General features: G+C 37.7%; 1 protein-coding gene across 2 annotated transcripts in view; it reads right to left on the bottom strand.

The window, feature by feature from the left end:
- The window catches only part of PARD3B (par-3 family cell polarity regulator beta), a 1,088,076-nt gene that overhangs the window by 374,982 nt on the left and 686,047 nt on the right, over positions 1-27,047 (bottom strand). For both annotated transcript variants that reach the window (XM_010861024.1, XM_010861023.1), the window contains one exon: positions 24,589-24,633. In XM_010861024.1, the coding sequence (XP_010859326.1) occupies positions 24,589-24,633 (45 nt within the window). The remainder of the gene's footprint in view (positions 1-24,588; positions 24,634-27,047) is intronic.

Here is a 27,047-nt window from a genome sequence, read left to right as displayed (position 1 = left end):
TGATAGCCTGGACTGCAATGGTAATTCAATAACAAGTCTGAAAAGTGGCATGTCTCACTGATAATCACTTATATTCCTTCAATCCAACTCTGAAAACCACACGTGCTAGCTAAGTCCAAGGGGAAAGCCCCCTACCATAGCTCACCTCTTCCTCTTTCCTCAATGATGGATGACATAGATAGAGCAAGATACTGAAAAGAATCCTTTTATTGTCAAAAGAGGTGCTTCCCCTGTGGCTCAGCAGTAAAGAATCTGTCTGCAATGCAGGAGACACAAGAGATGTGAGTTCGATCCTTGGGTCAGCATTCTTGCCTGGGAAATTCCATGGACAGAGGCTTCTGATGGGCTGAAGTCCATAAGATCACAAAGAGTCGGACACAACTGAGCCACTTAACACATATACACATTGTCAAAAGAATAGCATGACTAGTTCAAACCGAGGAAAGCCAAAATCATGCTTTATGAAATTAGTCCCAGTGAAAGGAGAAAAGTGGAGAGAGACACAGGCTGGTATAGAAAACAGCAACAAAAGCATACTGCCTGGTAACATTTTGAATACTCTCTAGGTGCTACACTAAGCACTTCCTTTGACCTAACTCTCAGTGTTGGATGTTAGCACATGTGCCTCAAGAGAAATTACCAAGCAACAGTTGCTTATGACACCAACAGAGTCTAATAATTGTATTTTTGGTCTATAACCCTGCATGAAGTTATAAGCTATAAAACCAAATTTATTTTCATTATTATTAATATATTGGGTTATCATATCATTATTATCCTTCCTTAAAATACCACTACATCTTGAATGAGATAAGACAGTGTTCAGCATATTTTTGTTCTAAGTTCACTGGATTCTCTGTGTCTAGTTACACAGTTTCCAAATTCTATTAAAGATGCTAAAATTTATTCTAGAAGTAGCTGCACTTTAGTCTTAGATAAACTATTCGGTGGGTTTGGGAATAGTAAATCAATAGATATTTTATAAAAATTTAATTTTCTTTCCGTGAAATGGAAGTCTAAAAGGCAAAGCATATTCAGATAAGGACCTATGTATTTTTCAAGGATATAGTAGTATGATCTTAGTAGGAGAAATACTTTAAATTTTTGGTAAGATGTTTCTAATGAGTCTTTTGATTGATGCCTTATGTGATATGCAAGTTACTTTTAATAAAAATCAAAGGCCTTTCTCTCAAGATTTACATTTTATGTCACCAAAGTTCCAAGATGATAAAAATCTATATGAATAGAGAATTTCTAGGCTCTAAGCTGATAGCCTGTTTAATTTAATAAATATGTATCTGATAAAATTCACTTCTGAAAAATCCAATGATTGACTCTCTTAATTTTCTATACTAGCATGTGACTTGCAACTACTATAATTAATGAATATCAAGTTTTAAAAAGAGCACTGAATATTAATTTAAAAACTAAAAATATTTCCCTTGTTACCAATGTTTTTCTAGAAGAGAGCTTGTCTCATTTCTGAGAATAAAACAATGAAAAGTGACATCTACATAACTACACTGAATTGAATATCTCTTCTATGAAGTTTCAATATGTCAGCAGCAATATTGAAAGTAGCATATCAAAAAGCACCTGAGAGGCCATCCTAATCCACACATATAGGAAATTATCCCACTTGTAGGGAGAAAAACAGTCATCATTACATAAGCATATCAAAACTCAATGAGGAAAAAGGAGCTGCAGAGCTTTTCATGTAATTTTAAAAGTAAATATTCCATAATGTTCCTAACATTTAGAGATTGAATATCAGATTTTTACTCTTGAAAGTGCATACCACTCCAATAGTCCCCAAAGGCCAGCATGTAAATAGATATTTTATTTTCACCCTTGGAAGTCTTTTCTTTGTCTAAGCTTAAAAAAAAAAGAAATATTAATTATGTTAGTTAGAGTAAGTCATTGTGCCATTTTCAACCAGTTTTGGTATTGAGGTTTTTTCCCTGCTTACTCTGAGGGCAGTAAAGCTTAGAGCAATTTTTGTGAAAATTTCAACATTAATATGGGCAAACACAAGCATAAAGATTATGCAAATGAAAATAAGATTATCTATGTATGTAATATGAGTTACTAATTAACTATAGATATAATAAAGTCATTCTTTGAAAATCTTCACATTTTGTATGTGTGTAAAAAAGTATTTTGAAGTAATAAGAAAATGTGTCTATTAATCTCTGAAGATGAAAAGTAGAAAAAAGAGAAAACAGTGTATTTCTATAATTAACTACTTTAGGAAGAACATATCATCATTCATTCAACATTTATTTTTACTAAGTGGAAATATGTGTATGCACTGACTTTTGTCAACTGATCAGAACAGACAACTAATATGATAAACAAGCATAAAATTGCATTTTAAAGGAAAACACAAGACTATATGGGAAAGTCAGTGCAAATTTCATTTCATAATGACTTCTATGTACTCATATCAAACTAATATTGAAAAACTTGAACAGAAATCTCATTTTTCTGTTTAAGATCCCTGAAAAATACAAATATATAAATTGATTTAACTTGATATAGAATTTGTAACTGCTAAAAATTTTGCATTTCCATACAGCTGCTACTTTTCAGAGAAAAATTCTAGTCGTTTCAAGCCATTGAACATGATAATAGCAAAAATGAGATTGAACATCAACTCTAGCAACTGCCTTTCCCTTCATCTTAAGATTTTAGTTAACCAAATGAATTAATACTTGCTAACACTTTTAAAGAATTATTACTTAATTTAATCTGTGCAATCTTGTGGACAAATCCAAGTTTCAATATCTCCTTTAAGCAGATGACTTCTAAATCTGTATTGCTAACCTTGACCTCTCTCTTGAGTTTCAAATGCTTATTTCAAATGCCTCTTCCTCATAATTTGGATTTTCTTCATGGTTCCTTTCTTTTGATCAAAGGCACCAACCTTCTTCCTGATCTTCAAGTTTAAAAGTCTCAGATAAGTGTTGAGTACCTCCCTAACTCTTGTACACAAATATAGGAAATTCTCAAGTCCTATATACCCTATGTCTGCAACATCTTTTAATAACACATTTATTGATTATCCTACTCTAACAATTGTCTTCAACCTCCCATTACTGCTTACATAAAATAACTCAGTAATCTAGTTGGTCCAAAAAGAAATACTGCTTAATCAACTAACACTAACATTTCTTCTATTTTTTTTCTAGAGGCTTTATAGTTTTAGCTTTTACATTTAGATCTATAAGTCATTCTGAATAGATTTCTTATCAAATGTAAAGCACACGTATAGGTCCTTCTCTGGTTATCAAGCTATTCCTCATCGAAGGCTTCAAAGAAGAAAAATGACATGATCTATCTAGGTTTCAGTTTTGGGCTTCCCTTGTGGCTCAGCTGGTAAGGAATCTGCCTGAAATGCAGAAGACCTGGGTTGGGAAGATCCCCTGGAGAAGGGAAAGGCTACCCACTCCTGTATTCTGGCCTGAAGAATTCCATGGACTGTATAGTTCATGGGGTCATAAAGAGTCAAACACGACTGAGTGACTTTCACTTTCATGTTTCATTTTAAGATGGTCATTCGGTCTGCCATTTAAATGATATTGTGAGACATATGGCAAGGAAAACAAATTTCTATGGCATAGCCCCTATCTGTACTTACTACTATCCATCACTTTTGTTTAGATTCTCCTTCCTTTTGTTACTCCCTGCTTTCATATACTGCTACTGTTTCCATCCACTACTCCTTTTTCACCTAGATTACTCCTCCTTGGATGAAAGGAAGGAGCCAAAGATGAGGGAGAAAATGAAGATGGAAGAGAAAGCTATTCATTGATTGGAGAAGACCTTGGAAGAAATGAATTCAGCATACAAGTGACTGATTAGCTCTGGAGAGGGAATGATGCATCTCTTCCAACATCCACCTCTTTACCCTCTTACTCTTGTTATTTCTTTCTCTAGATCCACAAAGTATTATCCTTACAGCAGCTCACCAGTAACCCTGGGCCTCACATTAGCTGTAGCTTGCCTTTTGGTAGCATTCTCTACCTAGTCTGCAGAATCTTAAATGTTCACAATTTCAAAACAAGCTCTAATGGCTGATATCCCTGGAAATAAATTGACTACTCTAATAAGTACCTGCATGTAGAAATAAATATTTTATGAAAAATTATTTGTTAGCACTTGAGAAATGAATACAAGGTAAAGCAATAAATGGACCATTTCAAGCTGTCCTTTCTTTTAGGCACTGCTGTACACATTTCATAGAGTTCCTTAACAAAACTCAGTATTTTTTTTTTTTTTGGAGTATGTGTGTGTGTTCTGTGTTTCTATTATATGGTACTCTATATGACTTCTATGACTGCAACATATTGAATGCATTTTAACTTATTAAAGGGAATTTACAAGAAAACAACTTTACCCATACCCTCTAACACTCAAGTAACAACTTCATGACCAGATGAAAAGGTGCTTCCTCTTTCTCACACTTCAGAAGCAATGCAGGGATGATTTCTAATTTGCCCCCTCTGCCACAGCCATATGCTCTGAAATGCAAGCTAGAGGGGCAGATGTTTAATCTGGGAAATGATCCAAATTCATGACCTCCTTGGAGCCAAGGGTATTGTGTGTGTGATGTCAGCCCTGGATGCTATATCCAGAAATTCTAACTCATAGAAACAAAGGATTAAATGGCATAGAAAAAGAAAAAGAAAAGTCTACTAATTTATTTATCCACGACAGATAACTAGCCCATTATCTGTTCTACTAAAGCTGGCCAAGCTAGTATTTTCATTCTAGAGAACTAATGGGGTATCTGTAATCCTAGTAGACTCCAACAGCAAAGATAGCTCTTCAGTAATAGATCTGTGAGCTGATGTAATCCACATTCTTACGTCATTCCTTTGCCCAATCTCAGCTCCTATTCTATAGTAACACGAGTCTTGCATAAATGATAAATTGCACAAAAATTCTTTAAAAAAGTATGAGAATTTCTGGACTTCAGAAAGAGAAAAACCAAAGAGCATTTGGTACAAAAAGGAGAACATGTGGAAGGATAGCATTTGCTGGAATGAATAGGGCTGGTTTTGATTTCTTTTAGTACTTAAAGGATTTACCAAACAGCCTTTTCATAAGATACTCTTTGGGTGTGGTTATGACAATGAATTCACTTTGAAGAGTGTTCTAGGAGTTCAGGAAAAAAAAATTTAATTAGCATCTGATCCATGCCCACATAGGTAATGTCAAGTAGCCAGGTAAGACTCTTCTTCCCTACTTGACACACATGATAATCTGATAAAATCTTCTTTGTAAATTCTATTTTATTTCTTCCAATGAATCATTATAATAATAATCTCTAGACAGTGTAATAAACCATAGCTTGTAATTTCAAGCTTCCCTGGTAGCTCAACTGGTAAAGAATCTGCCTGCAATGTGGGAGACCTGGGTTTAATCCCTGGGTTAGGAAGATCCCTGGAGAAGGGGACAGCTACCCACTCCAGTAGTCTAGCCTGGAGAATTCCATGGACTGTATAGTCCATGGGGTCACAGAGTCAGACAGGACTGAGTGACTTTTACTTGTAATTTCAAATATAACCAGAACTTTTTATTACACGGTTTCTTATGAAGTCAATTTTCCATTTCAAACTTTCTCAGCATATTAGGGACAGCATTCTCAACTTTGTTCCTATGTCATGTTGGTTTCCATATATTTCTAAAAAGTATTTTGTCAAAAGTAACCTAGATCCAGAGAGATAAAGCCATATCTGGTGAGCATGTGCTCTAATCTGCATTGAGCCCAGTGGTTTATTTGAACTTAGCCATTTACAAAGGATAACCATTCATTCATTCAGCAATTATTAGACTTGAGATGTCTGTTTCCAGCTATGTATTAATTCTCAAAATCCTGATAATAAAACAGAAATAGATCCTGGATAAATTTTAAAAGAGTATTAATTCAAATGCATTGCTTAGCTAATAGGAAATTAAAGGAAATTCTGAAGCCAAAAAACCCTCAAAAGGTCCTACAATCTTAGTAGAAGGGGGACTAAGAAACCTCAATCCTCAAATACACTTTCCTCAGCAAAGAGAATTCAAGAAAATGTCTCTTAACTCTGACTCTAGAAAGGGAAATAACAATGAAAAAAAATAAAAAAATCATTAACTCTGAGAATTTTCAACCACAGAACTGTCCTCTTGGAGGTATTTAATCAAGCATATTTTCTCCCAATTAAATAAGCTGTCGGCCAGGAAATTAAACGAAAGTGGTTCAGGTTAGTCATACTCTGCCTGTACCCCAAAGGAAGCAAATCTAAATATTCTATTGAGAAAAGTACATGCAAATCTGCCTCCCCCAAATGTTCACACATTAAATCCAACCAAATATGACATCCCAGAGAAATTATGAAGAAAGTCACTGTGGATGGAATCAGCACAAACATGAAACATGAAATTCTAACACTGGAATTAGAAGGTAGATATGGAGAAATTACTCAGAATGAAATTCAGAATCAAGGAGACAGAAAAGTATGAAAGATGTCAAAGAGACATGACTGAAGAGTGAGACCTAACACACACCTAGTAAGAGGTCTCCTGGGGAAAAGGAGCATTAACACAATTTCCCAGAGGGAATGGAAAACATTAATATACAACCGTAGGCGACACATCATATATGAAGAAAGATAATACTGAGTTGGTCAAAAAGTTTGTTTGAGTTTTTCCGTAAGATGCGACAGGAAAACTCGAATGAACTTTTTGGCCAACCCAATATAAAGAAACCTACAGCGAGACCTAGACTGTAGTGACAGTGCATATCAAAGACAAAGAGAATTTAAAATTATCCAGAGAAGAGACTGACCGCTGGTACAGAGAGGCCAAATAGACCAACAGTGGACTTTTCATGGGAAAAGCCAGGAGACAGCAGAAACATCGTCTTTGGTGTGCTACCAGCTTAACACTGTACACTCGGCAAAACTAGTTGCCAAGAACAAGATGTTCTCTGATAAACAATATGCAGTATAATCAATAGACCATCATTAGAGGAATGTCTGAAGAATATACTTGAGAGAGGAGGAAAATGACCCCAGAAGGAAGATCTGAGATATAAGAAAGAATGATAAAATAAATTTATTATACACCTGTAAGTTTGAACAAATAATAAATACAGAAAACATTAAAATTAGTATATAATCTGTGGGATCAAAAAATAAGAAAAAATGGAACATAGTATAGAAATTAAGAAGGAGCAAGGAGAATGAAAGAGAATGAAAGTAAAGTTCCTTGTGTTGTTTAGAAAAAGGATTAAGTATGAATTAATTTCATATTTTGTTAAGTATATTTCATAAAAGTGAAGTATATAATCTTCAAATTAACATAAGAAAAAAATTGAACTTAAAGACAAAAAGAAATAGGAATTTATCCTAAGAGGATAAGAAGTGGCTTGTGTAGAAAATAGGGTGAAATAAAAGTCGCTCAGTCATGTCCGACTCTCTGTGACCCCATGGACTGTAGCCTGCCGGGTTCCTCTATCCATGGTATTCTTCAGGCAAGAATACTGGAGTAGGTAGCCTCTCCCTTCTCCAGGGGATCTTCCCAATCCAGGAATCGAACCCAGGTCTCCCACATTACAGGCAGATTCTTTACCATCTGAGTCAAAAGGGAAGCCCATAAAATAGGATGATAACCATAAATCTAAATATGTTAGTAATCTCAATACATGTAAATGTGCCAAATTTTCAGTTACAATTCAGACTGTCAGGCCGAACACAGCAACAACAAAAAAATTAAGACACAAATAAAAAACATAAATACAAGAAGAGTTTGAAAGTAAAAATATGCAAAAAAAAAAGAAAGAAAAGAAAAAGACTCAGCAAATGCTGACTATTGCTCCTGGGCTGGGGCCCAAGGGCTCTCCGTGTCTGGAGCTCATGTTCCATAGGTGGAGGAGACAGTCAGTAGGTTAAAGACACATATACACAGAGGAAGTGACAGAAACTGACTTATTTTGTCTGCTTTAGATGGGGTGGTCAGGTAAGGTATTTTTGAAAAAAGAATACTTGACCTAAGAACTGAATCAGAAGGAATCAGCCACATGAAGGTTTGGGAGATCATTCTGAACAGAAGGAAGGTATGTGCAAAAGGCTCCCAAAGAGAAAAAGTGGTGGGGGCAAATTCAGCAAGGTAGGCAGGAAGATGAGGCCGGGCCTTGGGGGGTCACAGTAAGAAATGAAGATCATTTTCTGTGAATGATGGGAAGCCATGAGAGGGTTTTGACCATTTGAGGACATTATTTGATTCATGTTCTCCAGACGTCTCTCTGGGTTTTGTGGGGAAAATGGAAACTGTAGAGAGTCGAGAAGTTCAGAGGTTACTCAAGGCATGACGTGATGGAGGCTTGGGCAAGGATGGGAGAGGAAAGCTCTGGGTTGTATTTCCATGAGACCAGCCTGATTTCCTGCTGGATTTATGGGATAGGTAAAGAAAGGTGAAAAAAAAAAAAAAAGAAAGGTGACCCATGAAGGCTGATTCTGCATTTGTAAAACTGTCCATGCTCACAAAGAACGGTGTCATTGTATCTGTTCTGCTTCCTTCTAGATGAAGATGGTCTCTAACAGAATGTACATCAAAATGTAACCCAAGTTAAACTTGATGGAGACAGTTCATAGTAAGAAATAGCTAACAATTTGGACAATTCTTTGCTAAAGGAGCTGACAGAGGATGACAAAAGATGAGATTATTGGATGGCATCACCGATTCAATGGAAATGAGTTTGAGCAAGCTCCAGGAGTTGATTAATGACTGAGAAGCCAGGCATGCTGCAGTCCACGGGGTTGCAGAGTTGGACATGATGCTAAAGCTGAAACTCCAGTACTTTGGCCACCTCATGCAAAGAGTTGACTCATTGGAAAAGACTCTGATGCTGGGAGGGATTGGGGGCAGGAAGAGAAGGGGACGACAAAGGATGAGATGGCTGGATGGCATCACTGACTCAATGGACGTGAGTCTGAGTGAACTCCGGGAGTTGGTGATGGACAGGGAGGCCTGGCGTGCTGCGATTCATGGGGTTGCAAAGAGTAGGACACGACTGAACGACTGAACTGAACTGAACTGAGTGACTGAACTGAACTGAAAGGGCCTTCAACCAGAATTGAAGGCATTGGTCCATGGACAGGAAATGGGGACCAGATTGTGAGTATTACAAAGCCCAAAACCTCAGAGTGGAGGCACATATCTCAAACTATCAAACTAAGATTTTCTGAGCTTTGCAAAAAATAACAATGATGATGATTCTGTACATGCTGATGGAAACTTACAAAGTTCATCACTATCTTCCAAACTTCGGCAATCTCTGTCACTCGAATTCAGGATATTTTGCAATTTTCACATATCATTTTATACGAAATTTCCGTACTCAGTTCAGTCACTCAGTCACGTCCGACTCTTTGGGACCCCATAACTGCAGCATGCCAGGCCTCCCTGTCCATCACCAACTCCCAGAGTTCACCCAAACCCATGTCCATTGTGTCAGTGATGCCATCCAACCATCTCATCCTCTGTTGTCCCCTTCTCCTCCTGCCCTCAGTCTTTCCAGCATCAGGGTCTTTTTAAATGAGTCAGCTCTCTGCATCAGGTGGCCAAAGTATTGGAGTTTCAGCTTCAGCATCAGTCCCTCCAATGAACACCCAGGACTAATCTCTTTTAGGATAGACTGGTTGGATCTCCTTGCAGTCCAAGGGACTCTCAAGAGTCTTCTCCAACACCACAGTTCAAAAGCATCAATTCTTCGGCACTCAGCTTTATTTATAGTCCAACTCTCACATCCATACATGACCACTGGAAAAACCATAGCCTTGACTAGACGGACCTTTGTTGACAAAGTAATGTCTCTGCTTTTGAATATGCTGTCTACTGGTCATAACTTTCCTTCCAAGGAGTAAGCGTCTTTTAATTTCATGGCTGCAATCACCATCTGCAGTGATTGTGGAGCCCAAAGAAATAAAGTCAGCCACTGTTTCCACTGTTTCCCCATCTATTTGCCATGAAATGATGGGACCAGATGCCATGATCTTCATTTTCTGAATGTTGAGCTTTAAGCCAAATTTTTCACTCTCCTCTTTCACTTTCATCAAGAGGCTCTTTAGTTCTTCTTCACTTTCTGCCATTAAGGGTGGTGTCATTTGCATATCTGAGGTTATTGATATTCCTCCTGGCAATCTTGATTCCAGCTTGTGCTTCCTCCAGCCTGCTGTTTCTCATGATGTACTTTGCATATAAGTTAAATAAACAGGGTAACAATATACAGCCTTGACGTACTCTTTTCCTATTTGGAACCAGTCTGTTGTTCCATGTCCAGTTCTAACTGTTGCTTCCTGACCTGTATACAGGTTTCTCAAGAGGCAGGTCAGATGGTTGGTATTCCTATCTCTTTCAGAATTTTCCACAGTTTATTGTGACCCATACATTCAAAGGCTTTGGCATAGTCAATATTCTTTAAAATCTCATTTATTAATACCCATTAATATAGATGCACACTTTATTTTTTTTTAATTTTATTTTATTTTTAAACTTTACAATATTGTGTTAGTTTTGCCAAATATCGAAATGAATCTGCCACAGGTATACATGTGTTCCCCATCCTGAACCCTCCTCTCTCCTCCCTCCCCATACCATCCCTCTGGGTCGTCCCAGTGCACCAGCCCCAAGCATCCAGTATCGTGCATCAAACCTGGACTGGCGACTCATTTCATACATGATATTATACATGCTTCACACTTTAAAAAAACAAAAAGTGTTTGTTCATATACATCACTTGAAATAGTTCATGAACCACTAGCTCAGTAATCCAAACCAATAGTAACATTTTCTCTGAGGTCTGTTAGAATAATAACTTCACTCCAGTATTCTTGGGCTTCCCTGGTGGCTCAGACGGTAAAGAATCCACTTGCAATGTGGGAGACCTTGGTTCAATCCCTGGGTTGGGAAGATCCCCTGGAGGCGGGCATGCCAAGCCACTCCAGTATTCTCGCCTGGAGAATCCCCATGAACAGAGGAGCCTGGTAGGCTGCCGTCCACTGGGTCGCAAAGAGTCGGACATAACTGAGCAACTAAGCACAGCACAGTACAACAAGACGCCTTCGTAACCAATTTGACACCAACATTTTTAATTCCTCTAACAAATTCCTGATGGTCATATCATGATATTTTAGAGAACTATCTGCCTTTTTCCTTCCCTCTTTGCAGTTGTAGTTTTCCTGGTTGAAAAGGCAGGCACATTTTAAAAATCGGATTGGTTAATAAAAGGGTTTTTATTCAAATGGTAACTCTGAACAGCTTTGTTCTAATGGGGTGGAATATGTAACTTGTTTTCTGTAGGTGTGTGGTTTCTAATTATCCACAGAGTGAGAATGAATTTGCATTTGCTTATTTTAGCTAGAAGGAGTAATCTAGGTTGCTTTTTCTTTTTAATTTTTACATATTCATCATGAGCCCTCTTAATAATTCAGCTTTTATTGGACACAGTTGGGCAACATGAATCTCTAAAAAAAAAGAAAAAGAAACTTTTGTACCTAGCATGAAGTGGATGCCTTACTGAATCAATTTCAAAGACTAAGTTCCTGCCTTCTAGGATATCAAAAATTGACAGGGGAGTTTAACATACCCTAAATATGTTTTTCATTGGCACATTTTCCAGCAACCCATAAAAGGTATCTCATGGTTAAGTCTCTCTCTACTCCCTTCCTCCTGAAATACTTTTTGCTCCCAAATAGTTCCCAGTGTGATTGTGGGATTCAGCTCTCTCATTTCCTTCCCAGAAACTATCCCTTTTCCTGTGGTTCTTCTGTGCATATTCTGTGCCACTCCCCATGCTAAATCACCTCATTTATGCAATGTTTCAATGATTAGATTCAGCATGTAAAATTGTAGAATGTAGATAACAGAGTCCTCCCACCTATATGAGGAAAAGGTAGGACTTGGGATCCTTGATGGTCTAAGGAAGTCACGACTATTGATCAAAGGAGATTGAGAAGCAGCCTGTGGAATTCCTCGGGGACTAACTGGCTCTGGAGCAGAAGTATGAGCTAGAGCAGGAAAGGGTGAGAGAAATTCAAAAGTATAAAGACAGAGCCCAAAGACACCTGAAGTTAAACAAAGCTAGATACCAGAGGAGACCCCAGTGTGAAGAAGCTTGGGAGGGCTGCTCAGGGAAGTAGGCCTTCAGGGAGTTCCACTGGGGCTTAGAGACATGAAAGAACAAGATCTGATCAGATGGCATGGTGAGCAGCTCTGTGAATTGGGAACAAGTGTGATGAGGCTGATAGGGTGGAATGGAGGGTGATGGTGGCATGAGACAGGATGCAAGGGCAGCTCAAGACAAGGGATAGAGGACACGCTATGATTTGTTAACAGTATTGAAATGTATCCTTGCTGATAGAGCCTAAATACAGGAGCATATGAATGTTTTTTAAGTAGGCAAAAACTTTCTTGAAATATACATGTCTTTTAATGCTTCCCTCTCCCAACCCAGTGTTCATTTATGAAATTCATATGTGTGTATACAGACACACCTTATCTAAATACCAACATTATCAAAGCCAATATATTCTAAATGTTTTTCACCATTACTCTGCAATGTCATATCTCTGTGCACGCAAGCTCAGTTGTGTCTGACTCGTTCAACCCCATGGACTGGAGCCCACCAGCATCCTCTGTTCATGGGATTTCCCAGGCAAGAAAAATGGAGTGGGTTGCCATTTCCTCCTCCAGGGGATCTTCTTGACCCAGGGATTGAACCCATGTCTCCTGCATTGCAGGTGGATTTTTTACCACTCATCAAACATTAAAAAAAAAATTAGGCTTTGAGATATTTTATGTTATTCAACACAGATAGGGTACCTGTTATGTAAGGGCTGATTTTTGGATGTCTCAGGTTGGATTTTAAATTTGTCCTTTCAATATCATATGTTGGCTAATTTTTTATCTGGGAAAATTTCAGAATTAAAAGCATTGCCAGAACTACTAAAGATCTATTCACTTGATACTGGCACCTAGATTACCCATAAAAGTTTAAAATAAAAGGCCTTACAAACAGGGAGCTGTAACCCCTCTCGGTCATCGGAATCAGAATGTCTCTGTTTTCTCTCTCCACACAGATTTACATGTAACATAACCTTCCTTAGAAGAGTGGTGTTAAATTCCGGGTCTCAGTGTAAACCTTTCTGAAATAATTATAAAGAAACAGAAAAGCTTTCTAGCCCCTGCCAAACCTACTCTGGATAAAGGATTGTCAACATTTAGTTATAGTGTCCAATAGTGTTATTGAAATAGTTTCACTGCAAAAAGTTTACTTAAAACATCCTAAAACTAAATACAAAGGAAAGAGAACAGAGTTGGGGCTCTTAACATAAATGTAACTTAACATTTATAGTTCTAATGTTTTCAAGAATGTGATTTGTTTTTACCCATAACACATCCAAATCCATACAGTAAGAGTCTGACTGATGATGGCATTCCTGTGTAATTTTTAAGTCACTTGTTTCCTGTGGCTCCTACTGTTGTTCCTCTCCAGTTGCAGAATAAGTACAAAGTCACTTACTCCTTGGAAGGAAAGTTATGACCAACCTACATAGCATATTCAAAAGTAGAGACATTACTTTGCCAACAAAGGTCCGTCTAGTCAAGGCTATGGTTTTTCCTGTGGTCATGTATGGATGTGAGAGTTGGACTATGAAGAAGGCTGAGTGCTGAAGAATTGATGCTTTTGAACTGTGGTGTTGGAGAAGACTCTTGAGAGTCCCTTGGACTGCAAGGAGATCCAACCAGTCCATCCTAAAGGAGATCAGTCCTGGGTGTTTTTTGGAAGGACTGATGCTAAAGCTGAAACTCCAGTACTTTGGCCACCTCATGCGAAGAGTTGACTCATTGGAAAAGACTCTGATGCTGGGAGGGGTTGGGGGCAGGAGGAGAAGGGGACGACAGAGGATGAAATGGCTGGATGGCATCACCGACTCAATGGACATGAGTTTGAGTGAACTCCGGGAGTTGGTGATGGACAGGAAGGCCTGGCGTGCTGCAATTCATGGGGTTGCAAAGAGTCGGACACGACTGAGCGACTGAACTGAACTGGGTACAGATAGCTCAGCCTACAGTAAAGTTCTGATGTTAAACATTTAACTTATGTTTATCAACCATTTGATATTACATGTTATCATTTAATACTATTTTTCACTGCAGATGCTCACTCTGGCATTTAGAAACCCTATTAGAATTCTCAGTTCCAAACCACTGTTTTCCAAATATACAAGATCCATATCCCCATGGAAGCTGAAGCTTGAGAGTTCAGTCACATTAGAAGAACTTGGCATACATAGAATAGGCTCTTTTTCTAAAATAATTTTTAATTTGTTCAAAAAGTTAAAACTTAAACAATAGATTTTATAAATCAATGAACACTTAAACATAGTAAATTTTATCTGCATAGATAAACTGCCTTTAGTTTAGATAAATTATAAGAAAAACAGGATAATAAAGATTTTCACTGCTGAGAATTTCATAATGTAAATATCAATATATAAAGGCATAGGGGAAAAAATATGTACCAACTACACCATATTAACGAATGCCTACTGGAGCTCAGAATAGAATAATTTGTCTTGTATATTCATATTTAGGGGGAAATAACTAGAACACTATAATACAAATATAAAGTATAATGAATAGCAACTATAAACAGATACAAATTGTGTGCAAAGTCTGCCATAAACTGAAAAAAATACAGATTTTTGTATACAGAAGCTTATCATTCTGGTAGGTTTCAGTGAGAGAAAAGGAAAAGGAGAAAAGACTAGTGCTGTGCTAAATTATTCTATCTTTCTGTTATCCTTGCGGGTTGGGGGAAATTTTGAGGATTTTAATGATAGTTCAGGTTATTAAATCAGGCAAAACTGGTATCAGTGACATCTGAATTCACAAAGCAAGAGTTTGTGGAAGAGAAGTCAATAGGTCTGACTACTTGGGGCTTTGGTGGGCGGTGATTTTCCCTAAGTAACACTCTTTAAAAGAAGTTGGTTGTACTAGACATATATAATGATCCACTTAGTCCTATCTTTCTATAATTTCACCATAAATAAAGAATTGAGAATATAACTGCAAAAGGTAAGAACATTTTAGTTCAGGGAAAAATCACAGCTGTTTTGCAAATCAACTCTTGAATGCAGTATGTGCATGCATATGTATAAATATATTGTTATACAGTTTCCCATCCAATTTTGTTTCAGTGACTTAAACACATCCCAATACAGGCTACCTATTATTTATAGTGTTTCTTATATTCTTGGCCAGCCTATTGAACAGCTCTATAACACAACTGTGTACAGACTTTGACATCACCAAGGAAATTGAGCCCATTAACATCTTTAATTTTTTACCCCTCTACCTACACATTTATCTATAACACATGTATCCTTGCTACTTTCCCCATGATCTTGGCTCATCTTCTTCAAAGCCAACTGCTATAAAACTACACTCATTCTTATCCCTTTAATAATTTTCTCTTTCTTTATTCTCTTACAAATATCTCTTTCTTCTCAGTCCACAAACTTGGTCCAGTGTTTCTCATTAATGACATGAAATGGAACAACAATGACAATTTCTTCTCTAGATACACCTCTCTCTTTTCTGTTAATATTAAACTTCTAGAAAGATCAGCTATGCTTATTTCTACCTCCCATTTCTCCTCACTTCATTTTGATCTGGCTATCCGTCTCCTGTCCAGCAGAAGTGACTACCCATGGCCATTTCTCAGTCTCTAAACCTAGTAAAATGCAAGCATCTTCTCAAAACTTATAACCTTGGGACCGTTTCTTCTTGGAAAATCTTTATCTCCTCATCCTTCAAGATAAGATCTCTCTACAAGAAATAATACATCCAGGCTACCAATGAGTCTAAATTGGCTCCAGACTTTTTTTTCTGTTTACCAAAGAGTGAAAACTGATTCTCTGGCAAATGCAGAGAGCCATCTAAATAAACCAGGTACATCACTCCTGCCATCTTTAGTCACTTTCCAAGGTGTGAGCTTTTTGGTCATCTATTTCCTCCCTGTGCTGTCACCTTACACCACTCTGTTCATCTGTGACTCACCTTCCAACTCTCTCCTCCATCCCAAACTCCTTCATCTTGTCTTCTTGAGTCTCCACTATCCTTCCATGGTTGACAAAATGCTGTTCGCTTCTAACCTCTTCTCTGAAAATTCCCCTGCCTTTTGTTGTTCAGTTGCTAAGTTGTGTCCAACTCTTTGTGACCCCATGGATGGCAGCACACCAGGCTTCCCTATCCTTTACCATCTCCTGGAGTTTGCTCAAACACAAGTCCATTGAGTCAGTGATACCATACAACCATCTCATCCTCTGCCACCCTCTTCTCCTCCTGCCCTTAATCTTTCCCAACATCAGGATCTTTTCCAATAAGTCCGATCTTCGCATCAGGTTGTCAAAGTACTGGAGCTTCAGCTTCAGCATTCAGTCCTTTCAATGAATATTCAGCATTGATCTCCTTTAGGATTAACTGGTTTGATCTCCTTGCAGTCCAACAGATTCTCAAAAGTCTTTTCTAGCACCACAATTCAAAAGCATTAATTCTTCAGCTTTCAGCCTTCTTTATGGTCCAACTCTCACATCTGTACATGACTACTGGAAAAACCACAGCTTTGACTATATGGACCTTTGTAGGTAAAGTGATGTCTGCTTTTTAATATGCTGTCTATGTTTGTCATAACCTTTCTTCCAAGGAGCGAATGTTTTTTAATTTCATGGCTGCAATTACTGTCTGCAGTGATTTTTGTCACCTATACATTGACACTTACCAAGAGCATTATCGACTGAACAACAAAGGCATCTGCCATCTGCCTTTACGGAGAATGAATCCCTTGCTGCTATAGCTGTTGACCTTCAACAATTCCTGAGGGAGTTCAGGGTGGACTGAGACACTCTGTGCTCCAGGGAATCTGGTGGGACAGGTCTTTAGATAGTTGGATGTTTTTAGGAACAGATTTTATGATCTCAATCCTTGCGTCTCCTCATATTTTGAGAAGCACTAAATCCTTTCATGGTAACAGCAGATCCTCATGACCAACAGAAAACTTTTGTAAAATGAGAGCTTCATGGCCCTGAACTCCCCTTTCACCAAAACCTTATATATTGACTTTCCCCCACTGCCATTTTGGGACAGTCTCTCAGAGCTATCTGAGATGCTGCCTCCCAGGCTGTAGTCCTCATTTTGCCCCAGATAAAACTTAACTAGCAACTCTCAAGTTGTACATCTTTTTTTATGGTAGACATTTTGGAGCCAAAGAAAAAATCTGTACTGTTTCCACTTTTTCTCCAAGGGAATACCCCCAATTTTAGCCTTCACTGACATCTAGCTTTCCACTAAGAATTCTGCTTCTCCTGCAGGCCTTATTTGCAACTGTTCTTTCTTACCCATATTATACAAGTCAGGGCTGGGAAGAGACTCAGCTGTCTCCTTATTTCTTGTTTATATTTTCAGGTACATTTTCCCTCTCCTAAGTCACTTCAGTAGTGTCTGACTCTGTGCGACCTCATAGATGGCAGCCTGCCAGGCTCCCCCATCCCTGGGATTCTCCAGGCAAGAACACTGGAGTGGGTTGCCATTTCCTTCTCCAATGTAGGAAAGTGAAAAGTGAAAGTGAAGTAGCTCAGTCGTGTCCGACTCTTAGCAACCCCATAGACTGTTGCCTACCAGGCTCCTCCATCCATGGGATTTTCCAGGCAAGAGTACTGGAGTGGGGTGCCGTTGCCTTCTTCAAGCACTGGAGTGGGGTGCCATTGCATTTTCCCTCTACCCTTATATAATATTCTGTCTCCTTGGGAGCCCATGCATCCTGCTTTGTTTCCCTCTACTCTACTTATCATTCTCTCCATCACCTTCACTCTCTCATCATTAATACATGAACACTGGCACAGAGCCTATGGGTTCCCTCTGTGTCTACTCTATTTACATCTTATCACTGTTATCAAAAGTACTTCCTCAGGAAACCACTGGTCCAAGGAGGATGAGAGACACAGGAAGTAAACCTGGACCTGAACTACAGACTGGAGCCAAACCCAATCAAACACTTTGAGATCTATAACTCCTAATCCACCTGATGATACATGACAAAGAAATAAATGTTTACTGTTGGTTTTATGGGCTTCCCTGGTAGCTTAGCTGGTAAAGAATCTGCCTGCAATGCAGGAGACCTGGGTTTGATTCCTGGGTTGGGAAGATCCCCTGGAGAAGGGATAGGCTACTCACTCCAGTATTCTTGGGCTTCCCTTGTGGCTTAGCTGCTATTACATAGCATGGTTGTAGCAACAGCTGACTGACACATTGAGAATCTCATTGGACCCTCTTTCTCAGTTTGATTAAAAACAAAACAAACACCAAAAACAAACAAACAAAAAACAATCAGAATTCTAGGTTTTATTCTCTAAATATTTCTTACTTTTCTTTCCTCCATTTAATCACTTAACTTTATATTCACATCACCTCTTATCTGGACTACCACAATGGTCTCCTAACTATTCTTGCTTCTCTCCTTTTTTAAAATCCTTTCAAGTCCCCACAACCAACAGAGTGATATCATTATACTATAAAACTGACCACTCTGCTCCTTTAATCTGTTTAGATTCTCTGAGCCTGCAGGATTAAACTCACTTTCTTCCATTTGGTAGGAGTTCCCTGTGATCTAATCTCTGCCGGCTTCTTTACCTCCTAGCTTGTCCCTCTCCCCTCTGCACTCCTGCCATGCAAACTGCTTACAGTTTCTTGAACACACCATGATGTTTCAGGTTTTCATAACCTTCCATGAGCCTGAAATGTGTTAGTTCACTGACTTTTTCTATTCGCCAACCTTCTATTTATCTTTCAGATCTTACTATGGAAGCAGTTCTTTTCTGATACATGTCACTTTGTATCTCCAGCACACAACAGAATACCTGTTACAGAGTGGGTGTTTAAAAAACATGAGTGGAACAGAAATAATTTTGAAATGTGATTTGTAAAAAAAAAAAAATGTAATCTCTATTTACTCATGAAATAAAGAAATGCACACACATACACCATATTCAAATGGTAAATAATCTTATGATATATTTCTTTCTAATTTGTTTTGATTCATTGAATTTTAGAGATAAACCACTAACAGTTTGCAATATAGGAGATACAGGGTTGCTCCATAATCAATTTTCCATAGAAAAAATTCCTAGATGTTATCATTAATTTCCTTAATGATAACATCCTATATCCCATGGAAATGCAAACCAAAGCTGACACAGGTAGGAAATATATACATTTCTTGTGTCTAAAGCTATAGTTATCCGATATAACACGTGACAAAAGCTTAGAAATAAATATCCCAAATAACCATGCAATATTACCTCAACCAACTGATGAGGAAAGAAAGATAGTTCAAGTCCACTCCCCACTTACTCCAAGATATTATTTCCTCATCAACAATAGCAATGAAAAGTAATAAAAAGCAGTAACTCAATTAGAAGACTCAAACATGAAAAATGACCATGGTTGGTGTTCCAAATTTTAAATGCATATTTTAACTTAGATATTCAATAAAAGTATGAAATACTAAGACTCAACATAATTTATGGAACATCATTTAATAGCCCACTACTCATATTAAAGTGACTATCCAGTCATTTTATGTTTTATCTGTTCTTTCACAAAGATCCAGCAATTTCTTTAGCTATATTCGAACATTCTAGATTTGAAGTTTACACATAATGCATTTAAAGCAGAAAGTATGATCTATCAAGCTAGCAACTTGCATATTAAGCTCTCAGCCTTTGCTATAGGATATATCACATACACATTTGCTATAAATTATGCATAATGTATGTACATCACATGCATATTTTCTCTCACACATCTCTTCACTTGGCCCACACATTCACATGTACACATGCATGCAGAAAAAAGAATGCACAAATTATCAAGATTAGATACTCTTCTGCTCAATTAATTGCCTTAGAGAAGTTATACCTGTTGTGTTCCTAGTTCAGCTAGCTGATGTTATAAAAGGTAAAGTAAGGATTTATAGGTATTTTGACATGTGTGTCATGCCTTCCAGCTAGACTGTGTCTTACTCCTGTATTCTTCTCAGTTCTTGAGATGGTGAGGTATTAGGCATAAGCTGGTGGCAAATAAAATGGCCAATGCATGGCATCTGCCACACCATATCTGGATTTATATCTTAACCCCAAGAGTTACCAACCGCAAGAACAAGGACTTGTGTCTTGAGCTTCAGCTTCTCAGCAGCAGTGTGTGTACCCACTGTCCTTAGTGGTTGCAAGGCATCTCATCTGGAAACATTCCCCCTAGATTGCTGATGAATCTTGCTCATTAATTGATAAACTCAGCTCAGGAAAGGTCTGCACTAGCTGCCAAACATTACTTTTACAGACTTGCCTGTTTTACAGCTGTATAGACAGGTGTTTGAGACTATAAGAAATTAAAATAGAAACAGGAAAGCTTTTTAGTCCATTTTGCTAATTAATATGTCAGAGCTCATAAAGAAGGACTCATCGGCTTTCTTCAGCACTGCATCATCTTAAAGAGCTGGGTCAGCAAGGATCTCTGCAGACAGTCAATACATATTAAAACCGTTCTAAGCAGTAAATCAAAACAAAATAATATGAAGGCACAGTTTAAAAAAAGTAAAATTTATAAGCCCTTTCTGTCTGAATGCTGAGGAGCACTAAACTATTGGTTTCAGTGTCAGTTCAGTAAATTGGGCAAAAGAAAAGGATTCCTTCTCAGACATACTGTCCGAGTCTGTGTATAGCAAAAATCAAAGCACAATTTTTTTAAAAGCTATAACAAATTTGATGTCATTTCCTCTGGATTCTAATGTTCCTTCTGAATGTTTGTCATTAAAAAAAATGGTTTTATTTTTTAAAATATACATTTTGCTGAAGTTATATCCCTTCCCGCATTGCTAGGACTTGAGTTTTGTCAGAATTAAATCAGTGAGACAGTTAAGGGAAAAGGTGAAAGACAGCTTTTTGGTTTTCTAAGACTCTCTAAAACTTATGACTTTTTTCTTAAGGGAACCAAACAAAAAGTATTTTGTTCCTAACTTCTCTGAGTAAGTCTCGCCATCCCATAAGTATTAATGCCTCTCATATGTGGAGGAGGATCTAATAAGATTATAAACAGGAGTACCAGCCTGGCATTTTACTTGCCAAGGTGTGAGATGCCATGCACTGCCAGGGGAAAGCCCCTGAGGCAGATGATTAGAGAGGTCTCAAGAATACTGGATTGATTCCAGAAGAGGTGAGGGAATACTATATTTTGGGCCAAAAATGTTAGAAAGATTTATCTTATCTAAGACTTTGATTTGATCTGAGCTCTGAGGGATCAACCATTTAAAGAATAAGCCAAGGAAAGGGTGCCAAAAACACTGTCACAAACTTGGGAGGTACCCAAGCCAGGCCAACAGATGGAACTTGGCATGAAACGGCTCTCTACCCACTAAGTAGCTGACTCAGAAGAAATTTTAACTTAGATGAATTTATTAAAATGTTGAATATCATCCCAAATAAGAGGGTAGATGATAGATTTAGGTCAGCACATACAATTTAATTTAACTTCCTGATGGTCTTGGACGGTATGAAAGCTGTCCACATTTTTATAATTAAAAAGAGACAGGGAGAGATATTCTTTCTTCTTAGTAAAAGAGACACTACTTTGTCACCCGAAAATTCTGGAGGAAGGATTAGGGGAAGGGAAAGATGAAAGGAAAAGAAGCTGACATTGGCAAGATAAGCGTAAATGATTAGGCAACATTGTACATTACAATCCAAACTGGCAACTTGCTTAGTAGTATAGACTGTAGCAGATGGAGAATACAGCTCTGTATTAGGGGAATGTTAAAAATGACAGAAACAAGTTGCCAGAATCAAAAGGACCCTTAATTCTCTTTCACTGTTGTTAAACTGCTGCTACCACCAGGGCTTCATGGAAAATGTTCTACCCAAGTGCAGCCAATGAAGAGAGCTGCCCTTTACAGGAGGGATGAATTCTTGAGGATTACTATAATTTAAGACTTTAGTAGCAACTTTTTCTTTAAGGCTGCTTTTTGTTCTCTCAGTACTGTCTCGAATGTTTTATAGAGTGCTCTCATTTAATGGAACTCTACAGCACACAATTTTAGGTGATTGGTTAGCTCTCTTTATTGTGTTTAATTGTATGCCACTTTTGATTCAAAATTATCAAGTTTCTGGTTGTTTTCAGCATTTTTTCCCTGGTTCCACAGAGAGCCAATGAAAGAATTGATGATGTTGTGATAGGATAAAAAAGTACTTAAACTATAAGAATAGTGAATATTGTAATAATAGCTCATCAGTAATGAAAATCTTCTTTAAAACAGTGCTTCATGGGATATGAAGATCATTAGTAATATTTCTATTACCAGCTAAAATAAAGCTGCCATGTGAAGCTCATAATTAATCTGACTGAGAGTTTTAAAATTATGCCATTTTCTTTCAATTTGGAAGATTATTTCATGTTTAGAGTACTTCTTTACTAATATCTTTATTTCATACTACATGGAGAAGGCAGTGGCACCCCACTCCAGTACTCTTGCCTGGAGAATCCCACGGATGGAGGAGCCTGGTGGGCTGCAGTCCATGTGGTCGCTAGGAGTCAGAGACAACTGAGCGACTTCACTTTCACTTTTCACTTTAATGCATTGGAGAAGGAAATGGCAACCCACTCCAGTGTTCTTGCCTGGAGAATCCCCGGGACAGGGGAGCCTGGTGGGGTGCCGTCTCTGGGGTCACACAGAGTTGGACACGACTGAAGTGACTTAGCAGTAGCAGCAGCAGCATCATACTACATAAAAATATACCATTAAATTTACTTAAAATACTACAGCAATATACTCAGATAATGTTTGCATTTAAAAATAGTGACAATAATTTTTAGTTACTAGCTAACAGTAATTTGTTTGGAAACAAAGTAAGATTAGAATAACATTTGATTCCCTGGAAAAAGGCAGAACATTTATTAATCAGTTGTTTTCAAAACTCAAGTTGATAAACATTCTTTAAAAAATGCTTCCTCTACTTACACTGAAGTGCATCTCAGTTCACAGAAGAGTTTATATCTTCAAGTATTAATATGTGTAAGAGAACTAAGGACAAGTAGTTGTTGTCTAGTTGCTAAGTTTTATCTGACTCTCTGCAACCCCATGGACTGTTGCCTGCCAGGCTCCTCTGTCCATGGGAATTCCCAGGCAAGAATACTAGAGTGGGTTGCCATTTCCTTCTTCAGGGATTCTTCCCAACCCAGGGATTGAACCTGCATCTCCTGCATTGGCAGACGGATTCTTTATCACTGAGCCACCAGAGAAGCCCAAGGACAAGTAGTAACAGGCATTTAAGATGAACAAAATGTAGACTATCCTTGGGAGTTCCTTGGTCATGGGAACTTCCTTCTCAGACTCCTAAAAATATTTCCCATGGTAGAGAGTTTAATGGACAAAGATGATGGGAACAAGCAGCATGTGGCAATTTATCACTCCTACAGAAATCTTTTCTTTCACAGTGATCTAACCTCTTAGGCTCTTTATTAGAAGGGGCAGAAAAGAAAACATCTAACAGTTGCAAACTAGCCCTTTCCTCCTGTTATCACTAGTGAATTTAGAGAAAGAAGAAAAGGGAAAAAAAAAATCATAATCTTGCCCTGGAACATGATGGAAGTAATGAGGCATCAAGGCCACTTACTGCTGAGAACATAATTGGCCCATAAACACAGGAGATACTTGGTGATGGGAACAACTTCTTTGTTTCAAAAATGAAGGGATGCCAACACATCATAACCCTCCTGTTGTTTAGAGCGGTATTTCTAAGAGTAAAATGGATACTATCCCCACAAATAATGCACCCTGTACTTACTAGCTTAAAGTGTTTTCAAATAATGTGAATAAATGATGCTGAAGGAAGTGCAAAGGAATAGAAGGTAGGTCACTTGGCAATGAAAGGAAAGCTTGGATTTTAGACCTGACGGTATCACACACAAAATACAGAAAGAGCCTGAAGACCCTCAGAGATCCTTATGGACTTGCTAGGGCACCCCCAAGGAGCTCATACATAAATCATCTCAGGCCCAATCCCATTTGATGACAGGTAGAAAGATGATTCCTTTTTGAGAAGGAAGAAATGGCCACGTTTTCCTTATTTTGGAACATCTTTGTCCTGCTACTTTAATCATTGCAGAAAAAAAATTCAAACTTTCTTGGGTTTTCTGAGTAATTTTTTGTGACTGCAAGTGTTCAGCTGGTGTACAGGTTAAAGATTTTTGGTTTTATAATTATTTTTTGGAAATCTTTCTTCCTTCTTAAACATTTGAGTCAGCATACATTATGCTACTATTGAGACGGCCAAGCAATAATTCATCTTTGTGGAAGTCAGAGACATCTCATGTATTAATGAGCAAGCCTTTCAGTGACAAGTGGATGGAAACAGGTTCCAACTACTACTCAAACACAGCCAGAGATTTCCAGGAAGGAGAATATGAAGTCAGTGACAAGGAATTTCTTACCCGATTTGTGTCCAGCCAATGAATGGACTTTGCTTTCATCTGGCACTGCAAAGAAATAAAAGAGATGAGGATCAGATCAGCTTGTAAATCAGCCAGTTTTTGAACAATAAATTAATATAGATTCGTAGTAAGTGAAATCTTTTACTGGCAAAGATTTGAGAAAAAAGTTTCCCCAGCCTGCCTGGGGCATCTCATTTCTATTGGTAGGTATTTTAAAGACAGTTATGAAGAAATATATGTTCATTAAATCTTCTTTGAATAGAATTTCATTCTTTTGAATTGTTTTAATATTTTCACTTATTTTAACTGGACTGTTGTTTCTGTAGCCACAAAAACAGAACTTAAACTCAAGTATCTGGGGCTGTAGAATATATAATAAGACTCTTTGTGCATAACAGCAATATGCTCAGTCCCCAAGGATCGAATTTCTGTATCTGGTCAAAATGGACCAAAAGGGAGCAAATTTACAATTCCTTCTGAAAAATGTATTTAAAAATAAATATAACAGGAAACAATAGCATTCAAAAGATAAGATCTTCATCAGGCAACAGAGGACAGTGACTGTAGAGATGGAAAAGAAGTAGGGTGATTCCTACAGTTGCTGCAGTTTACTGTCTGGAGAAAGTCTTCAGATTGTGGTGTAAGAAGGGGAACACAGGCAGAGCCCAGGAATATGCCAGTCTGAGGATGCGAAGCTGGAAATCCAGGGAAAACCAGGGCAGACAGAGCTTAGATCAGAGAATTAGAGAGAAGAGAGGTATACAGAATTCTTTCTGAGATCTGCAGAGGATCCCTGCAGGTATTTAATTAATTGCTAATGATCACATGATGTGAGGAAACTACCTGGGCGAAAACTACCCCAAAGAGGAAAGAACACAGTGCCTGCAGTTCTCATAAGGCTGGGAATAAAGTTCCCCTTCCCAATACCCAGAGTGAAAAACTTCATAATTTAGGGGCATCCATTAGAATAGGAGGAAGGATATTGCATCAGCAGTGAGTAAAAATGTAAGCGAACATAGCTCTCATGAAATGGATATGATTTTGAAAGACACAAATTACCAAAGCTTATATAGGAAGAGATAATCTAACAGCTCCATAGCTTGTTGGTTTTTTTTTTTTTTAATGGATTTGTAGTTCAAACTTTGTGAGAAAGAAACCTCTAGACCCAGATGACTGCCTTGATGAATTCAACCAAAAATTTAGGAAGAAATACTACCAATTCTCCAGAAATTCTTCAGAAAATTCAGAGGAGAGAACATTTCCTAACTCATTGTGAGGCTGGCATTACCCTGATATAATATCAAGCAAAGGAAGTCTATGAAAGCTACTAACCAGTATCTCTCATGAACGTAGAATCAAAGTGTTCTTAACCCTTAGGCAACTCTGCATGGATTATCACCTCAATATTCAACAACAGCCATTCAATATTCACCATGTGTCATAGTCTATATTAGTCTGTGAAACTCTGGTGGCTCAAGGGTAGACGCAAAGCAAGGGGGAATTTGCTAACAGAAAGATCTCCTTCATTTCCCCAAACATTCGATTGGTCTCAGAGTAATAGGCCTCTCCTTCCTTTACCTATAACATTCAGTCTATTTCACTGATCCGGTCACTATACAAAAATTTTCATAAATCTTCCCACACCCACCTAGCCCTCTTTTCCTAAGCATTTCTTTATTTTCTAGATAGAAACATTACATGTTTGTGATTACCCTGGTATTAATATTAACTTGCTTAAAAATCATGTTAGACTTTGTGCTTCCAGGAGGAGATGCCAGTCGCTATGTATCAGGCTCCAGTTGTGGGCCAAATTCTGTCTTACCCTGTTCTGAAAAAACTTGCAGTGGAATCTGTTGTATAAGTGGAAAAAATAGTGGAAAACAAGGATGACGATTAAAAAAAATATTACTAGTAGCTAATACTTAGCACTTAAGATATACAAGTTCTACCCTCTACCTTTTATATCTATTAATTCATTTAATGCTCACAGTAACCTGTGATGATGGTTGTTATTATCTTTACAGATAAAGAAACTGAGGCACACCTCATAAGTGGAGGAGCCAAGGCTTAAACAAAGCACTTTTAATCACTCTACTATACTTGTGATGAATCATAGAAGAGTTATAATATTTCTCAAATTATTGACAATATGAATCCAATGTAAGAAAAGCCCTGACAGACACTCTTATGTTAGAATACTATTACCTTTTAAATTAGAATACATCTTATGATAGAAACTTTCTATCATGATCAATATTAACAGTGTTAGCTATAATTTTGTTTAACATGTTCAGAATTCTACAGTTTTAATGGATTCAAGCCAAAATAATTCATTTCCATTATACAGATGAGAAATCATCTGAGATAAAAATCTTGACTTATTATTTCAATATATTTATTAACTTTATTAATAAATGTAAAAACCAGAGCTTCATAGGTAAATTTATTTTACCTATCTG

Source organism: Bison bison, unplaced genomic scaffold, assembly GCF_000754665.1.
Source record: "Bison bison bison isolate TAMUID 2011002044 unplaced genomic scaffold, Bison_UMD1.0 scf7180017864471, whole genome shotgun sequence".
Lineage (NCBI taxonomy): Eukaryota > Metazoa > Chordata > Mammalia > Artiodactyla > Bovidae > Bison > Bison bison.
This window is presented reverse-complemented; position numbering and strand designations above follow the sequence as displayed.